At 40.1% G+C, this 17,165-nt stretch overlaps 1 protein-coding gene across 11 annotated transcripts in view; it reads right to left on the bottom strand.

Moving 5' to 3' along the window:
* Positions 1-17,165, bottom strand: part of clcn2a (chloride channel, voltage-sensitive 2a) — a 41,478-nt gene that overhangs the window by 2,997 nt on the left and 21,316 nt on the right. For 3 of the 11 annotated variants that reach the window (XM_044218940.1, XM_044218941.1, XM_044218935.1), the window contains exons 4-24: positions 15,745-15,873; positions 15,257-15,390; positions 14,804-14,893; positions 13,071-13,094; positions 12,546-12,624; positions 10,981-11,106; positions 10,466-10,550; positions 9,891-9,992; positions 9,126-9,228; positions 7,872-8,027; positions 7,717-7,786; positions 7,484-7,594; positions 6,724-6,937; positions 6,386-6,519; positions 5,171-5,415; positions 4,684-4,795; positions 4,516-4,562; positions 2,982-3,050; positions 2,320-2,358; positions 2,123-2,227; positions 48-134 (exon numbers count right to left, since the gene is read on the bottom strand). In XM_044218940.1, the coding sequence (XP_044074875.1) occupies positions 48-134; positions 2,123-2,227; positions 2,320-2,358; positions 2,982-3,050; positions 4,516-4,562; positions 4,684-4,795; positions 5,171-5,415; positions 6,386-6,519; positions 6,724-6,937; positions 7,484-7,594; positions 7,717-7,786; positions 7,872-8,027; positions 9,126-9,228; positions 9,891-9,992; positions 10,466-10,550; positions 10,981-11,106; positions 12,546-12,624; positions 13,071-13,094; positions 14,804-14,893; positions 15,257-15,390; positions 15,745-15,873 (2,261 nt within the window). Of the gene's footprint in view, positions 1-47; positions 135-1,530; positions 1,610-2,122; positions 2,228-2,319; positions 2,359-2,981; positions 3,253-4,515; positions 4,563-4,683; positions 4,796-5,170; positions 5,416-6,385; positions 6,520-6,723; positions 6,938-7,483; positions 7,595-7,716; positions 7,787-7,871; positions 8,028-9,125; positions 9,229-9,890; positions 9,993-10,465; positions 10,551-10,980; positions 11,107-12,545; positions 12,625-13,070; positions 13,095-14,803; positions 14,894-15,256; positions 15,391-15,744; positions 15,874-17,165 lie in introns of those variants that run through there. The other 8 variants (XM_044218945.1, XM_044218938.1, XM_044218936.1 and 5 more) reach the window with 8 other exon arrangements.

Raw genomic sequence — 17,165 nt, 5'->3', positions numbered from 1 at the left:
CTCATATCAGAAGCTTTAACAATTGAAGGAGACACAGAGATGCACACCTCTTTGAGAGAGACCACTCCAACCAGACGTCCCATGCTGGTCACATAGGCATGATCCAGACCCAGCAGAGAGAAGATAGTGTGAGTCTGTGGAGGAGGAGGTGGAGAGACGGGTCATGGCCTAGATACAGACTCAGAGAGGGCTTTCATTTGCATTTTGGATCAAGGTTATGGAAATTGTTAGACCAGGATCAGACAACATGATATTTTTGCCTTTTAAGATGGTCACTGTGTCAGCTAGGCGAGCTACACTTTGGACACCAACCAACCATGTATGTAATCACAGTTTTATGAATGAAAGTGAACCTCAAACCATTCGAGGCCACACTGCGCCGAAGGTGGGCGCCGTCTTTGTCCCTATATTGCTCCTGACCCAAGGGTCATAGTTAAACGTTTACAGGTACACTAAAATTAACTTTCAAAATAAGACGGTGTAGTCCCTCATTCGTCCAGGAGTGTTCTATCGTAGAAAAGGTTTCAGTTGTAGTCATCTGGACACTGTTTTCAGAATCAAGACGTTTCGGCTCCCATCCGGAAGTCATTCTTAAAAGAGCCAAGCTTCTGTAGACAGTCTATAACCTTCTTCTTGTAGCCATTGGTTGGATCTCAACCAATGACAGAAAAACAGAGCAATGTTGTCTACTCCATTCAGTGCAGTGAGGAAAACTGCAAAGAACGGTACATAGGCGAAACCAAACAGCCACTTCACAAAAGACTTTATCAGCACAGACGACACGCTAACTCAGGATTACAGAGCGCCGTGCATTTGCATTTAAAAGCTACAAACCACACATTTGAAGACAGCGAGGTGAAGATTCTTAGTAGAGAGAAGAGTTGGTTTGAACGGGGCGTCAAGGAAGCCATTTTTGTGAAGAAAGAGAACCCCTCTTTGAACAGAAATGGTGGTCTGAGATTTAATCTGCCCAAAGTCTATCAGAGTGTATTATCACCTTGGTCACGCCTATCACATGCTAATCAGGCACTTAACAGTGATGAAGTAGATGCAGCCAGAAAACAATAGGCCTGATTACTGATTACTGGGCCATCTTGAAACTATTAGGTCAGTTTCAGGTGAAACTAGCTATTAACAGATACTCAGGCAGATTCCCTCCTGAGGGCAGGGTTTATGTAACTCAGAGTAGCTTAAATTTCCAGTTCCCGTCCAATTTTTTCACATTGAGAATGACTTCCGGATGGGAGCCGAAACGTCTTGATTCTGAAAACAGTGTCCAGATGACTACGACTGAAACCTTTTCTACGACAAAATTAACTTTCTTTTCCTCATGTTTACAGGTGTGCACGGAGGAGTGCTTTGTACTATACTATGGGTCGACATCACGGAAAGCATTGTGTCAGTTTGTACTGGTGTGTAGGCCACTCTATGTCTAGATGATAGATGATAAATGATATGCCTTGTTAACAACAGATAAAGTATGTTTATCGTATATCGAGTGCAGTGCACACCGTGACAGTTATTTCTTACTGTAGATCATTAATTTCCCACTCGTCTTGCTTTCATCTTTCACATAGTTCTGTTGAATAACGCATCTCTTGGAGCTTTCCTGGCACAGAATAGAAAGTATAATCAGTAACTAGAGACGTGTCTCTTTCAGTCGTCTTGCTTGCTCGCTCTCTAAATTTATTCAATATCAGAGGATCAGAGGATCACTGTGGTATTGCTACTTTTACTTAAGTAAAAAATTTGAGTACTTCTTCCACTACTACAATAAAAATAAGCAATTATAATTAAGTGTTATGCATATTCATTAGAAGCACTGTTTTCATATTCACCAGGTGTTCAAGGATCTCATAACACCATTAGTGCCATGTCCCGTATGTTAAGCTGTAACACCAGAGAGGCCATTTAGACTACTGGTTAGTGGTTTGTGTAATATGTCCACTTGTAACAGGGCTCAGTGAGGTAACTGCTAAATATATTGTCAGAAATTAAAAACACTAAAATACTGGGCATTTATTGTTAAATATTCATATTGAATGATGAGGAAAATAGGCTACTATGTTAAAAAAGTCATTTAATCTCACAGTGTGTTCAGGGCTTTTTGTTTATGTTGTACCTTATGCAGAGATGTTTGCTCCACCAGCTGGAAGGGGGCGGGATCAATCTTGCAGTTCTTGAAATCCACCGGCTCATCGAGCTGCTGCTCCTCCCACTCCACTATCTGCAACCAGAAGGATGACAAGACACTAACACTTCTAAACTTTGCATTGTAAAACTCATTTTTGTATATTTTCTGTTAGTGCAGAGTCTCACGTCTGATGGGGTCATGCAGTCTTCCACTTCAGTAGAGTCCTAAAAGACAAAATAGAATAAGGCATGCATTGTCCCTGTATACACACACACACAAAAGGTTTATATACACAAAGTAAGATTGTACACCAAAACTCCACACCTTTATGTACACTATATACATAGTGTACCAACACATACATATTACACAGGGCTCTCTCTGTCTGTTGGTGTCACTGTAAAATACAGAACCGTAACCTAATGAATCACTTATATCTTGAGTTTCTGAGGTAAAGGTGAGGGAAAAGTTTGGTTTATGGGTCAAACAGTGCACCCAGAAAATTCTACTGACAACACCAAAACCTTAAAAAAAGAAAAAAAAAAAAATCAAACACCTTAAAATAAAACCCAAAACAAATTCTCAAAAAACACACAACCACACACAGAACAAGCATTAACAGCAGCTTAGAGTGAAAGCTGATGAGACATTTGGTTTAACACTGATGTTGAAAAGACAATTAAACCTTTACCACTTTCTCTCACACGCACTCTCTCTCGCTCTCTCTGCAAAGCCACTCTAATGCTTTGGTTGGTGCACCACAAATATTTTGGACCAGCACTCACTACGTGCATGTTGCAAGGCAACGGTTACTAAGCAACAGTCTATAGGCGGCAGACAATCTTACCGCCATGGAGATCCTCACTCGTTTAGGCTTGGGCTTTCTTTTTTCAGGAGGAGCCGGCCCAGCCGGACTCTTCCAGTCGAGGAGAAAAGGCATCAACACACAACATTAACACAGCATCAGCGAAACTGGACAGTTTTATCCCCTTACATGGTGTCACGGCAACATTGGATCCCAGTCTGACTTCTGCTGGGAGAAGTCCCCCGTGATGTAAGCACAATGTTGCTGAAAGGGTATAATTACTACACCACAGATGAAGGTGAGGGCACAAGATCTGCACAAGAAACCCAATGTTAATACAACACTGGATGATAGATACACTGCCAGAATAAAGGTTTCTGAACACCTTACATTTTAACCTTTTTGCTAAGCACTTTGAGCCCTTATGGTTTCCCTTAAATGTCCCCTTGCGTAGCTTTAAGGTAGAAAGAAATCATCTTATTCCACTGTGTGACAGTATCACACACTATTACATCAGCTTGTTCCAGCTCTTCTTGAAGCTGCTGTAAGTCAGTGGTTCCCAAACTGTTGGGAGCAGAGCCATTGTTTTTGGCTTCTAGTGAAATGTCTCAACAACTTTTGGATAGATTACCATGAAATTTTGTTCAAACATTCATGTTCTCCTCGGGATCAGTCGTAATAACTTTGATGATCCTTTGACTTTTTATCTAGCCATCATCAGGTCAAAATTTTAATTTGTCCAATACTTTGGTTCATGACCAATACCTTTGTGTTTAGTGCTAATAAGCAAATGTTAGCATGCTAACACGCCAAAACCTAAGAAGAACTGGTGCAGACGCACACGCAGTTCATGTTCCTGATAATGTTATTTCAATACATTTCAACTTGGCCCCTTTTGTTAGTAATGGTAATTGACTTAATATTGTTACGGGTCAATAAAAATTTGCAGGATGTGGGGGGGTTTGAAATTGTCTTGGCTTACAAAGGGGGGCATGACAGAAAACATTTGGGAACCATGAGCTATATGATATTAACACTGAGTGAAATATTTAAACCCAAGACTCCATGTTTTAATGGCTGCATCATGCCATCAAATGGAAATATTGTTTATACACATGTCCCCAAAACTGATCCTGACATATTTGCCATCTTTGTAAACTTTGGGATCTCCACTAGAATTAGAATAAAGTTCTGCAAGTTTGAACAATGTTTAAGGGGTTAAATATAGGCAAAATATTTTTTACCACACTTGCATGACACCATCATGCATTGCTTAAAATGTTACCCAAAATGCTAAAATGTAGGCTGTTCAAAAAGCGTCTGACTGGCAGTGAATGTGTTGTGTAGTGAGGGGGGCAATGACTCGCAGAAGTTTTAAAACAAAAATCCACGGCCACAGCATGAAATCACACAGGAAAACCCTGCTGCCTGTGGGTTGAGGAGGAGGAAGAGGAGGTGGACGGCATATGCGTGGACTCAGAGAGAGCACACACACCCACGCATACGCTACGTGTCACATTCATACAGTACACTTGCACCCACACAAATATTATATCTTTCTCACTCTCGCCCTCACCTCCAGCAGCTCATTGTCTTGGTCAGGAGAGGAGAGGGTCTGAGAGCCTTGGGGAGAAAACAAAACAAAAAGTTTTCATTCAATTTGGATTTGAAATATGACTATTTTAAATCAGTTTGTTCTCAGTGTTCCTCGGTGTGTGTTTTTGCAGTGGCGTAAAGTACATACTATTTGGCGTCTCTGTGTTGCTGATGGCAGACACAGTTTTCAAGGCAGATTTAAGAGGAAGCTGAACATTGGAAACCACTGGGCTGAAGGAGGAAGACTCCTCTGTGGAGATCTACATGGAAAAAATATTAACAGAGGAAGCCAGACACAACACACACACACACACACACACAGCAGAAAACACAGCAGAAAAACACAGAAAAGACAAATACGAGCACATGCACATAAACAAACAGGACAGCACAGGTAAGGGCACAGACGACAGAGACACAGAAGACATGTGTTAATGTAAATGTAGAAATAAAGGACATTTACACAGTTTGTATACACTTACCACGACAGCTGTCCAAAAACTCCATCTGTGCCTTTACCTACTGTTACATGCTTCACACATGCTGTGCCTGATCCACTTTTAGTCTACCGCTACAACCCAACCCAAGCCAGACTTCGCCCCAGCCCAGCCCTGGCGCCCCCGGACGCCTCACACCTGTTGGGTGCTCACCAGGAAGCGGACCGCTTGGCGAGCGTTGGTGTTGGTCGAGGCGTTGATGTGGGTGTGGGCACTGGGGGAGCTGGGTGTGCTGTCCGTGGTCAGGCTGGGCAGGTGGTCTTGGGTGCCGTTGTCCTGGGCTAGCTGGCGGAGGTACTCCAGCCTCCGCTGGCGGCCCAGCTGAAGAGAGAGCAGAGACTGGAGCTGCAGTCGCTCTATGGAGCCCAGCAGGATCATGGAGTCTGAAGGAAAAGGAGGGAAGAAAAGGAAATTTGTTAGGGAATTAGATAAAGGTGGCAATGCAGACAAATCTCACAGAGGTAAAAGCAGAACTGTTATGAAGGGGTTATGTCAGCATATAATACAAAAAAAATGTCAATTTCAGTAAGCCATTTAGTCAGTTTATTAGGTACACCTAGCTAAAACAAATGCAGTCTAATACAACAGTCCTGCAATAAATCCTCAGTTCGTGAAGGTTATAAAAGTGGTGTTGATTTAACTTTATGATAATTTTGGAGGCTGTTGTTTGTGGTTCTGTTGAATTGTAATGTGTCATAGTAAAACTTGTTTCTAATATTTAGTCTACCCTCATTGATATAAATAGAGTGGAACAATAGGAACAACCTTTATGAAGGTTTATTGCAGTAATGTTCTATTAGACTGCATTAGTTTCAGCTTCTGTAGATGTACACAATGAACTGGCAACTGAGTGTACTGTAGGTTTAAAATGATAATTTTCCTTACAATGTTTTTTTAAATAATCCTATCAAAAAAGGGTGAAATAATTTCAACTGATTGCAAATGAAACAATTGAATCCTTTGTCATGAATAAGGATGGGTATCGAAACTGTCAAGTACCAAATATGAATTCTCTGGACTTATTCTTGGAACAGACAGTTTCAGTTCACCTTCTAAATCATAATTTTACTAATTAGACTATTTTATTTAGGCCGCTTGTGTTTTGACAACATTTAATTTGACAATTTTATATTTTGTTTTTTAAAAAGATATTTGTAGAAACATTTTTATATTCCTGAAAGTAAAGTATCAATCAGTTTTATTTTGGTTTCTGTACTGAAAAGCAGGTATTATATCAGCACTAGCATCGAAACGTTTTCCACAATACCAGACCTAGTCCTGAAATTTTACAAGATTGCTGCACTAGCATCAAGTTGAACCCCAAGACTTGTTAAAATGGATTTTCTTACTTACCTCTGGATTCAACCAGGGCCAGTGTTTTGAGCTGACCAGTCAGCAGCATCTCCTGCAGGTCTCGATAGGAAGAGTTAAGAGTGATGTAGCGCACGTCCCTGACCATGATGTCCTCCACACGGATATTATATTTCCTGAAACATGAAAGAGGTGAGGAAGAAGAAAGTGAGTAAGTGATGAGAAGGGGGAGCAGTGAGATGAGGAAACAAGAGAGGGAGAAAAGTGAGAGGCACATAATCAAAAATTATTTTGAAAAATAAAGAAAGAAGGGACTCCATCCTCAACATTCATTAAAAACAAACAGGTGGGTAATGCGAGCGCTGCACACAAAGACTCACTCGTGATGGCCCATGCCCAGTTCAGGCAGATAAGGAAGTTTCTTGATGCGGATGATGGAGTCGTACAGCGATGGTTGGAGTGACTGGGCCACGGCGTTGGCCAGGATCACAGCGATCATCACAGGCAGGATGTGTGAGATCTGACCAGTCAGCTCAAACACTATGACTGCTGTGGATACAGTGTGGGTGACTGCTCCAGACAGTGCTGCTGCACCTGTGTAGGAGGGAAGTGAATTAAAGAATAACCTTTTTTTCCTGTCTAGTCTCTTTAAAGTCACTCACATACAGTTAATAGAGGAGGATTTATTGTGCGATCAGGCATGTTTTTAAACAGGTATTCAGGTATGTCGATATGTGATGTTAAATGTGCGAACTATCTGTGTGTTAATCAGAGAAGCGTTTACTGCAAATCCAAACAAGATGTTCTGCAGGATGTCATTCTAATTCATAACATTTAACGCCATCCTGTCACACCAACCAGTGAGTCACGACCGTGCCAATTATGAATTCAACGTTTTCTTTTTGACTTCGGTCCAAAATGTAGTGTTCAACTTAAGTGGAATCAATTTTCATCAGTCACATTGTATAAGCTGGTATGAAATGATAAAAATAGCTGCAGCATTGCAGCGGCGTCAATTTCAATCACACCGAAGAGGAAAGGAAAAGTGAAAAGTGGCCTGAAAATTAGTTATCAAGGCAAATTAGATACAAAATGGTGAATTAAAGTACAGCGTGTAAAAACAGACTTGGAGCAACTCACCGACTACGGCATAACCGCCAGGAACTATGGGATACACGCTGCCATCAGCATGTATGCCATCAGGAAACATGGTTGCCATGATCTCTCCAACAAGTCTGCCAAATGCTGCACCTGTCCGTCACACACAGATACAGCTAAGTTAATAAGTTATTTTTAAGGGTTCTTACCCCTACAGGAGAAACATAAAAAACATACAGTAGAAACATTTAGAAAACACAGTAGATTTTATTCACCTATTAGAAAAACTGGCATGAAGGCCCCGCATGGAACAGGCATGGTGGTGGCCACAGCGGACATCCAGAACTGGAACAGAGAGACAAGTGTGTGTGACAAATCACAAAAAGTCCTCCAATCCTACACATTTTCTGGACATATGTCAAAGGCCTACCTTCATGATGATGAAGAGGATGAGTGTGATGAAGACATTGACCTGGGGGTGTTTCCAGGCGTGGTGGTGGCTAATGTAGTCGAACTCCTCCGCCACGCCCTGACGGCACCACGTGCGGTTGTCGAACAGCGCGACCAGAGACTCGTGCTGCGTCAGCTGACAAATCGACACAAGAAAAAAAAAGTTATCCGAGTGTCTGTTTCCTATTAACCCCTCTACCTGACAGACCTGTTAAGGACCTGCGCTGGGATCTACATCTCCTGGAAATGCTGCGTTTGATACTACTAGTTGATATGTTTTAATTGTTGAGTGGATTATCCTGGTGAAACAAAGTATATTGAATGGAGTTTAATCTTTATTGTAATCTGTGCACAAAGAAACTACATTTTAATTGGTCATTTTGGGTGTAATTGACTTTTAAATTCTTGATTTTCTAAGTGAAAAAAAAAAATCTGCCATCAGGGTGAGATCATTTCACCTGCTTTACAATGAAACAAACTCCAATTGTTTCAATCATTTCTAGAAACAAGTTTAATTTTCTTAATGCCTGTGCAGCAACCCGTCTTGTATCTTATTCTGTTTTATGTCAGGATTTCTCAGTAAATGAGCATCACTGTCTGAAAACAAGGACAACAGCACAGGAAAAAAAAGAAGATATTCTCTCAAACCACTAGCAGATTTTTTTTTTCTTGTTTTGAGAGTCTGAAAGGCTCAAAATGAAACTAAACGGCTTGTTATGCAGGATGATTTTGCAGTGCACTAACACTAGCACAAAAATGTGTGCTCTGCATCTCTGCCTAAAAAAGCTTAAACTACATTTCACTTTGTTGTGTCAATTATTAAAATGTTTCCAATGGCAGCACAACGTGTCCGCATCCACTTAATCTGAACCAGAGGCTTACTTTTTGGATTTATTTTTGCACAGATACTGCAAAGTTGCATCTAGCAAGTTTTGTATTCAGCAACTCTTAGCATTAATTTCTGTTGGCTGTATGTGTTAAAAAAAAAGAATAAAAGAAAATGTTGTTTAAAATTTCGCATAACATATTTTAACACACATGCTCTTTTAGCTGTGACTCTGCAAAGAACATCAGGAAACATGACAGCTAGTGAACAACTTATCAAATCTGAGGATCACAAAATGACCCATAACCTGTCACCAACTCTCACTTCATTTAAAATGACCATCAATCATCTACCAACAGTCAAGGCATGCTTTCATACTGCCATAAGAGTGTGAAAGTATTTTCTCACCTGTCCAGCCATGAACTGGCCGAAGCCTGGAGGGAACGTAAGTGTGGAGATCAGCAGGGTGACGAGTGCGGGATACACCAGACGTCTGACAGGAAGAGATGGACTGCGGGGTCATTAATGGGTGTGCCTGTCACACTGTATGTGCATACTTGATTTCTGGGTGGTGAGGATGGAACTATAAATAGCTCCCTGTGATGTGTGAAACTGACCCAATTCATACAAGGACTTCATCTAAATATTAGTTTAGGGGCACACAAGCAGGATTTTGAGCCTTCTTGGGTTTAATTACAGTATAACTAGTTAAACTGTTTTCTAGATGCATATTCAATATTTATTGGGATTTTAAAGGAATAATTCAAAATTTTGGGAAATATACTTATTCGCTTTCTTGCCAAGAGAGTTAGATGATTGATACAACATATTTGTCAGTTAAATATGACAAATATTTAACTGACAAATAATAAAGCACAATTTGTTGTTTTTACACCTTAGTTTTTGTACAGATCAAACACACAAAATATAACGAGCTTTAGAGGTGCTAGCAAGCTGATTTTGCTACCTTTGGACAGACCAGGCTAGCGGTTTCCAGTCTTTATGCTAAGCTAAGCTAACGTCTCTGGGCAGTAGCTTCACTCTTACTGTACAGACATGAGCGGTTCGATCCTCTCACCTAACTCTTGGCAAGAAAGCAACAAGTGCATTTCCCAAAATGTTGATCCACCAAAGTGTAAAGGTTCTGTGTAACATCAGGGATCAGATACTCACTTCCTCAGCAAGAACTTGTTAATAGTCTTCTGTTTCCTCATGCACTCTACAATCAGCCGGTTCAGGTAGACAAACAGAGCACCACCGAAACCACAGGCAATCCTAGAAACAGACAAAGACACACATGTTTGGTCTGTTGAAGGTGAAACAGAAGAGCATCCTGGGACAAAACTAAACCAGCTACACTGAAAAGGAATAACACTGCCACTGAAATATCCCTACGGTTTTACTGCGCCTGGTTAAGTCAGTCACTTTTCTGTGGCTCTTTGACAGGAAGCCAACTAATGTTAATTTATTGTTTTTCTCTATTAAAACGTTTTGGCATCAAACAAATCAAATTTGGCATGTGACGATATGGATACGGCCTCTAATTGTAATCAGTAGAGTAAAACGTTAATTTAATGCTCCTTTTATCGAATACAAAATCAACCTTCAGACTCTCGACAGGAATGTGACTAGGAAGAGACGAGAGAGGGGGGGGGGCTGAACGAGAGCTCAGATCTCTCCAGTAACTCAGGCGCCAAACTGCTCTGGGATCAGTTTAATGTGGCGTTAGTCCAGAGAAACGCACTCACCCGAGGATGGCGAACGCTGGCAGCTCCTGAAGGTCAAACGGGAAGTCCAGACGGAAACGAGTCTTAAAGAGAGCAGTGATGGTCTCTGAGGAATAAAGTGTAGACCGTACAGAAATATGTCACATATATTACACTGACTTTTGATAGGGACTGGACACTAAAATAAATAAATGTTTATATTGGTATACTGTATTGAAATACCTGTTTATAAATACAGAATGCTATCATCACATGACAATTCATACACAATAGGAGGCTTTAAATAATAATAATAATAATAATAATAATAATAATAATATCGACCTTTGTCCCATTGAAGTGATTAAAAATATAAAGTATGATAGAACTAAAATGTTCAAGTAATATTCCCTAACGATGGTCAGATCTAATTTTATGAGAGAAGACAAGATAACATAGAAAAACACATCAAAGCACGAGTAAAGTCACAAACACACACAGATACACAAACGCAGAAAACTATTATTAGAGTGATGGAATAAGGACTTTGAGTTTACCTTCCTCCTGGTTCCACACAGCCAGCACTCTGAATATGAAGGCGCTGAAAGTGGCAGCAAAGAAGCCCCTCCAGTAGTTCCTCACCGCAAAAAATGTTGAAGTGACCTCAATACTAAACAGCACACCTGCACCACACAAACAAACACACTTATAAGACATTAACCTCAGTCAAATATCACAGAGTATCATTACACCCACGATTGCGTCATTTGTCAACATTTACAGTTTCTCCTTGAAAAAAAAAAAAGCTACAACTCATAGTTCTCAAGGTGCCCACATTTACAAGCACTTCCATGCCAACATCTTTAACATATAGCACGCCTTACAATGAACTAACAAAACATCTCACATGATGCCTATGATTGATTCTACTCTGCACACAGGAATTAACACATATTACAAGACTTATAGCTTATGGTCCCTGAAACCTAAGTGTTTATATTTCACCCCACAATACAAAAGTTGTTGGACTGAAAAACAACACACTGATATGTTTGTTGCTCTTTGGCCAACATGTCATTAAAAATCAAAACTATTCCACTGAGAGTGTTAATGTACTTCTTATTAGATATTGAGATACCCATCCACAATACACAATGACCTCATGTTGCTGTTAAAGGAAAAGCTCAAAAAAGTGCCCATAAAGGATCATCCTGTGGGGAGCATGAATGTACTCATGTGTACTTTTTTTTTTTTTTGGCCACTTGGGGGCAACGGAAACATGTTGTGAACCCAACATTGACATTCACCTTTTACGTTGATATGGCGAACCTGTTGGCAAACAGTTGTATATTTACACATCCAGCTGTTACGGAGCAACATTATCATTCATTTGGAGTCGTGTTTCTGTCCACCTGATGTATGCAAGTCCAATATTCGCTGTCTTTTAGCTCTGTTGTTGGTCTCTGTCAACTCCTGAGGGAAATATCTGGCACTTTAGCTGCTAAATGCTCCACTATGTTCCCCAGCTGTGTCTGTCTGCTGTTTGGTGCTGAGCAGGTAGTGTAGAGTGGGTTTTTAAGAGGTTTTTCACTGAAAACAGCTGCCTGCTGTGGCTGAAAACAATGCTTTGAGAGTGGTGAGAGTGAACCAAAACAATAAAATTGTGGGCCGGACAGCTAAACAATGAGCTAAAACTTGCTATAAAGCTCCGTAAAGCAGATTCAGGTGATAATTCTCTATAGGTTCACATCTTTCACACTGTCAGATTGTTTTCACATTGTCATTTGATACAATGTTATAATAAAAACATTGATCGCCACTTTAAAGATTAATTGTTAATCAAGTGACATTTTTGTGACCTGACAGTGGCGCTAAAGGAAAAGGTCACAGAGTCACCTAAAAAAATGTCAAACATCCTCGACATAAATATTCATGTTAATCTGGCCAACAGTTGCTGAGATACAATATGTTGCTCTGAATCCAAGGGTTAGATGTATGTACTGACCAAGATTGGCACACGCTCTGCTGCTAGGAGAGTAAATATTCTCATCTAATTAGCTCCCGTAATTATCTACCATAATTAGATACCATTCAATCAGAGGCTAGAGCCATGTTGTCTTACCTCCAATAGGGGCAGCGAAGCAGCAGCCCACACCCACTGCACAGGCAGCCGACAGCATCTCTGTGTTCCTCAGCTCATTCTGTCCGACAAGAATCAGATACACACACACACACACACACACACACAGCCATGCATTCAAGCAAACACACACACACACACAAATCCCAACAGGTGTACATGTACGTGCAAATGCCACAAAACACACAACAAATGTATTTCTCATAAAAAAAACAAAACAAACAAAAAACTCACCAACTGTTTACAAATGCAACAGTTTTACTGTAAAGCTGCTGCTGGATTTTTTTTCACATTTGATGAGATTACATATGTGAGCGGTGGGACATGGGAGGCCATAATTGAAAAACCCAGGATTGAGTGTTGAAATCATGGAATGAGATGTTTGTATAGAAGCAAACAGACAAATGGAAAGGCATCAATCTATCTCAGCTTCTGAAATGGACAGCGTGGATTATTAATGTTGATGGAATTGGCAATAAAGAAACTATCTGACTCGTGCATTCATACCTTGCTTCCCTCAAAGGGCTCTTCCTTTAGCAGTGAAAGTGGAAAAAAAGACAGAAATATATGTGTGAGTGTGATCTGTATGAGTGTAGAGGTTACCTTATATTTCTGCTCCTGGAAGACATCCAACTTATTATCCAAACCACACACAAAAAAAAATCAAACGAGCAGAGAACGAGCTTCAGCAAACAGTCTTGAATCCACAGTGAACTGAATTAACATTTTCCCAGACTGATTATGTTTAACGGCTGCACAGTCGACCCCCCCCAGGACTATTTCAGTCTTTCTAACTGTGCTGACATGAATTTTTCTTCCTCCACGTCACTGCGGTCTATCTTCCTCCGTACTGATGGCGACGCCAGTGCTGTTGATACATGGAGGAGAAGCACAGCACACTGTCCAGTGCAGAAATAGACAGAAGCCCAGGGTGTGGTCTCACATGAGTGGAGGTGAGAGTGAGTCCTGGGGGACGGCAGAAAGTCAAAGAAACATCAAATACTTTTTTTTTGATTGTGTGTGTGTTTTTCTTGCAGCTTCACACCTACAAGGACCAAAGGAAAATACACAAAGATCAAGAAAATCCTCCCATGTGGATAAATGTTGCCAATAATTTTTTTCAGCAACTATTTAGGCCTCAGGTTTACAACAAGTGTAAGGGTTAACGGAAAAATTGACCCCGCAACAACAACGACAAATTATTAGTGGTAAACGTTGTGATTTAAGTTCCTCCAGGTCAAGGGAAAGAATGACTTTCTAGCAACCATGATTTATAGCGCATAAATGGAGCAGCAGTGGCCTAAAGGCTAGAGAAGTGGGCTTGTGATGTAATGGTCAGCCCGAAGGTGGCTCTTAGCTCTCAACAGCAGCTGCTGTGTGTTTGTACTGGACAGCTTTCTGGTGTGAATTTGTGTAAATAGGGCGATCCTGAAAAAGATAGCTTTGGTCATAATGAAACGTCCTTTGATAAATAAGGGTTAAAAAAAAGAAAAAGATGCATTTGATGCATGCATGTGATGCTGTGTGCTTTAAAGACGCATACCATAGAACTGCGATGATCCCTGTTTGACGGAAACCTTTCACTGTCAAATGGAACCAAAATGCCTTAAAAAAAAAATCTTGCCCTTCAGCGCAGTTCACTTTTAATCATTTGGGAAAACAGTTAGGAACAGGTTGTTGTGTCATTCTGAAAAGTCGATGAGGCAGATTATGGGGAAGTGGCTAAAAAGTTAAAAAGTCTGAAAAACACGGAACAGAGATGTATCAAAGTACTGTAACCGTAAGTGGATTTATCCTTTAATGCACAAAAATGACAGCGATCTCCTCATCTCACTCTTGGACATAAAGCAAAATTTCCTAAAATGGTGAACTATTCCTTTAAAGCTGCAATCTGTAATTTGATTTTGGATTTGACACCTTGTTGTTGTTGTTGGTGTTCAGTGTCGCTGAGTTTGAACTGAAAGTGATTAAGTTAGAACACATTTTGATCAATATTTCTAAATATTTCTAAATATTTGAGTGTAGAGAGCACAGTTTTGAGTATTTCACCACATTTCACCATACACAAGGATAAAATAAGGATATTTTAATTAAGAAACAATGATTTAATCTTGAAGCGATTGCATTTAGTTCATGGTGAATGTTCCAATTAAGGTCCTCAAAGGTTTAGTAAATCGAACAAGTTTGAATTTGTTCATCAGTGTGTCTGGAAATCTGTGTTCCTTTTTTAATGTAGTTACCATTCTCACCATGAAAATCCCACCAAAAAGAGCAGCCATGAATTTGCTCAAAAGAGCGGCGCACAGACTGGCAACATGAACGAAGGGTCCCTGAGAGAGAGGATGGAGAGAGATTAGGATGTTAGTAGACAGGATATGACTGAAAGCACATTTCAGCACTGAGTAGGGCATGATGCAGGGGCATTACTCAGAAACCTTGCATGATTAAACCCTGCTCAGATTCAGATTAAAACAACCTTATTACCCCCCGAATGGGAAATGCAAGTGTTATTAGCAATAAATCACTTTTATATTTTGCCAGCCATGACTTTAACGAGACTAGATGATGCAAGAATATTTATTATATGCTCCCAACAGGAAACTTCAAAAATTGTCAAGCAATCAGTCATGTGTAATTTGTACAGCCAAGAAGAGCTGTGATGGTAAGAGATGAAGGAAAAATAAATCCTCTACCTCCTTCCCCAGAGGCATCCCACTGCCCAGAGCACAAGTCAAACCAATGACTTTGGCCACAAACGTCTTAAAGGTCAGGTACTCCTTCAGGACCACCCCCCTCAGTATCGTCTTCATCTCAGGAATACCTGAACCTGGGAGATGAAAGGAAAGAGACGCCAGGTGGGGTGATGGAGTGGAGAGAAAAGATGAGTTGAAAGAAAGCAATTACAGAGAGAGGGATGATGAGAATAAACAAAGAGCACGGGGGATGGGTGAGAGGAAAAACGTATTGATATTCATATAGTCTTCTGTATGCACATCGCATCAGAGGTATATTTTATGGATTTCCTGCATATGTGACCACTAAGAGATGTACAGCAAATGTCCTTGGAGGCACATTATAGAGCCTATTAAATTATTAACACATCTGATTATTAGAGATATGAATACATATGTTTATGCATAAATTGCATAAATGTGTGTGTAACTGTGTGTGTGCGTCTTACCCACAGCCTGAGGCGCCAGTATCTGCGTGAATCCTGCTGAGAAAGTGATGAGCACTACAGGGTAGGTGACCCAGGCGATGTACTGCAGAAGCATGTTACTGTCCAGTCCACCATACATCCACTTCTGTGCTGCACACACACACAAAGTACACACTTCCTCTCAATATAATGCAGTGGAGAACTCAACCATTTAACGACCAGTTTCCCCATCTATCAAGATTTATCTCTTGTGAACAGATTCACCTGATTCCTCTCCTCCTCATTACCTCCTTATGACCTTCTCTCCATGTTTCCCCCCCCCCATCTCTGCCTTATTCATGCATTTTTCTTCACCTTTTAGCAGCTCAGTGGCCTCCTCCTCTTTATTCATCATTTAGCTCTCTTATTATCAATTTACCATTTCATAAAAACACAACAGAGGAAGCGTTTCTTGGATCTAAGGGAAATATCCTCTGTCCACGTTATGCCGGCATGTTTCACTCGTAAAAGCAGAGCTTTTCCAAAACACTCAATAGGGGATAAATTAGAAAACACCACCTTTGCATTGGCAAGAGCAGTGGAGGAAGAAGTACTCAGACCTTTTAGTAAGTAAAAGTACCATTACAACAATGTAAAATTATCCCATTACAAATAAAAGTACTGTATTCAAAAACCTACAAGTACAGAAGTATTATCAAACAGATATACTTATAGTATCAAAAGTATGCTACTCTTTACACAGAAAAATGGCCCCTGTGACTGATTTATTATTATATATGACTAATAGATTTGTTAATGCTGATGCAATATTATGTAAATAGCATTTTGTAGCTGCTCGAGGTGGAGCAGGTTTTAACTATTCTATATTACAGTTTAGTTTAGTCTAGTGGTTCTCAACCTAGAGGATGGGCCCCTTCAAAGGGTCACAAGATAAATCTGAGGGGTCGTCAGAGGATTAATGAGGTAGGAAAGAAGAAAAAACAAGTTCTGCTACACAAATTTGTACCAATTATTTGGGATTTTGGGAAATATTGGCTAATTTTACATCTTTGGGGTTCAAACTGTTATTTAAATATGTAACAACGTATTTTTTATAAGCTTATCATGTGTTTTATTATGCAATAACGTAATTTGAAACCCAACTCATAACTAAAACAGTCAAATAAATGTAGTGGAGTAAAAAGTACAATATTTCCCTCTGAATTGTAGTGGAGTACAAGTATAAAGTAGCAGAAAATTATAAAATGTACAAGTAGCTCAAATTTGTTTCAGTAAGTGTACTTAGTTACTTTTCATCACTGGGTAAAAAAAAAAAATGAAGGTTTTGCAAAACAATGGCGTATACCTGCTTAGTCAAGGCAGGTTGGTGTTGCAGTAAAATTAAGAAAGTCACTTTCTGTCTCCTAACCTTCTCTATAAGATCACTCATTTGACATGTCAAT

This window comes from Siniperca chuatsi, linkage group LG13, assembly GCF_020085105.1.
Source record: "Siniperca chuatsi isolate FFG_IHB_CAS linkage group LG13, ASM2008510v1, whole genome shotgun sequence".
NCBI classification, from domain to species: Eukaryota; Metazoa; Chordata; class Actinopteri; order Centrarchiformes; family Sinipercidae; genus Siniperca; species Siniperca chuatsi.
This window is presented reverse-complemented; position numbering and strand designations above follow the sequence as displayed.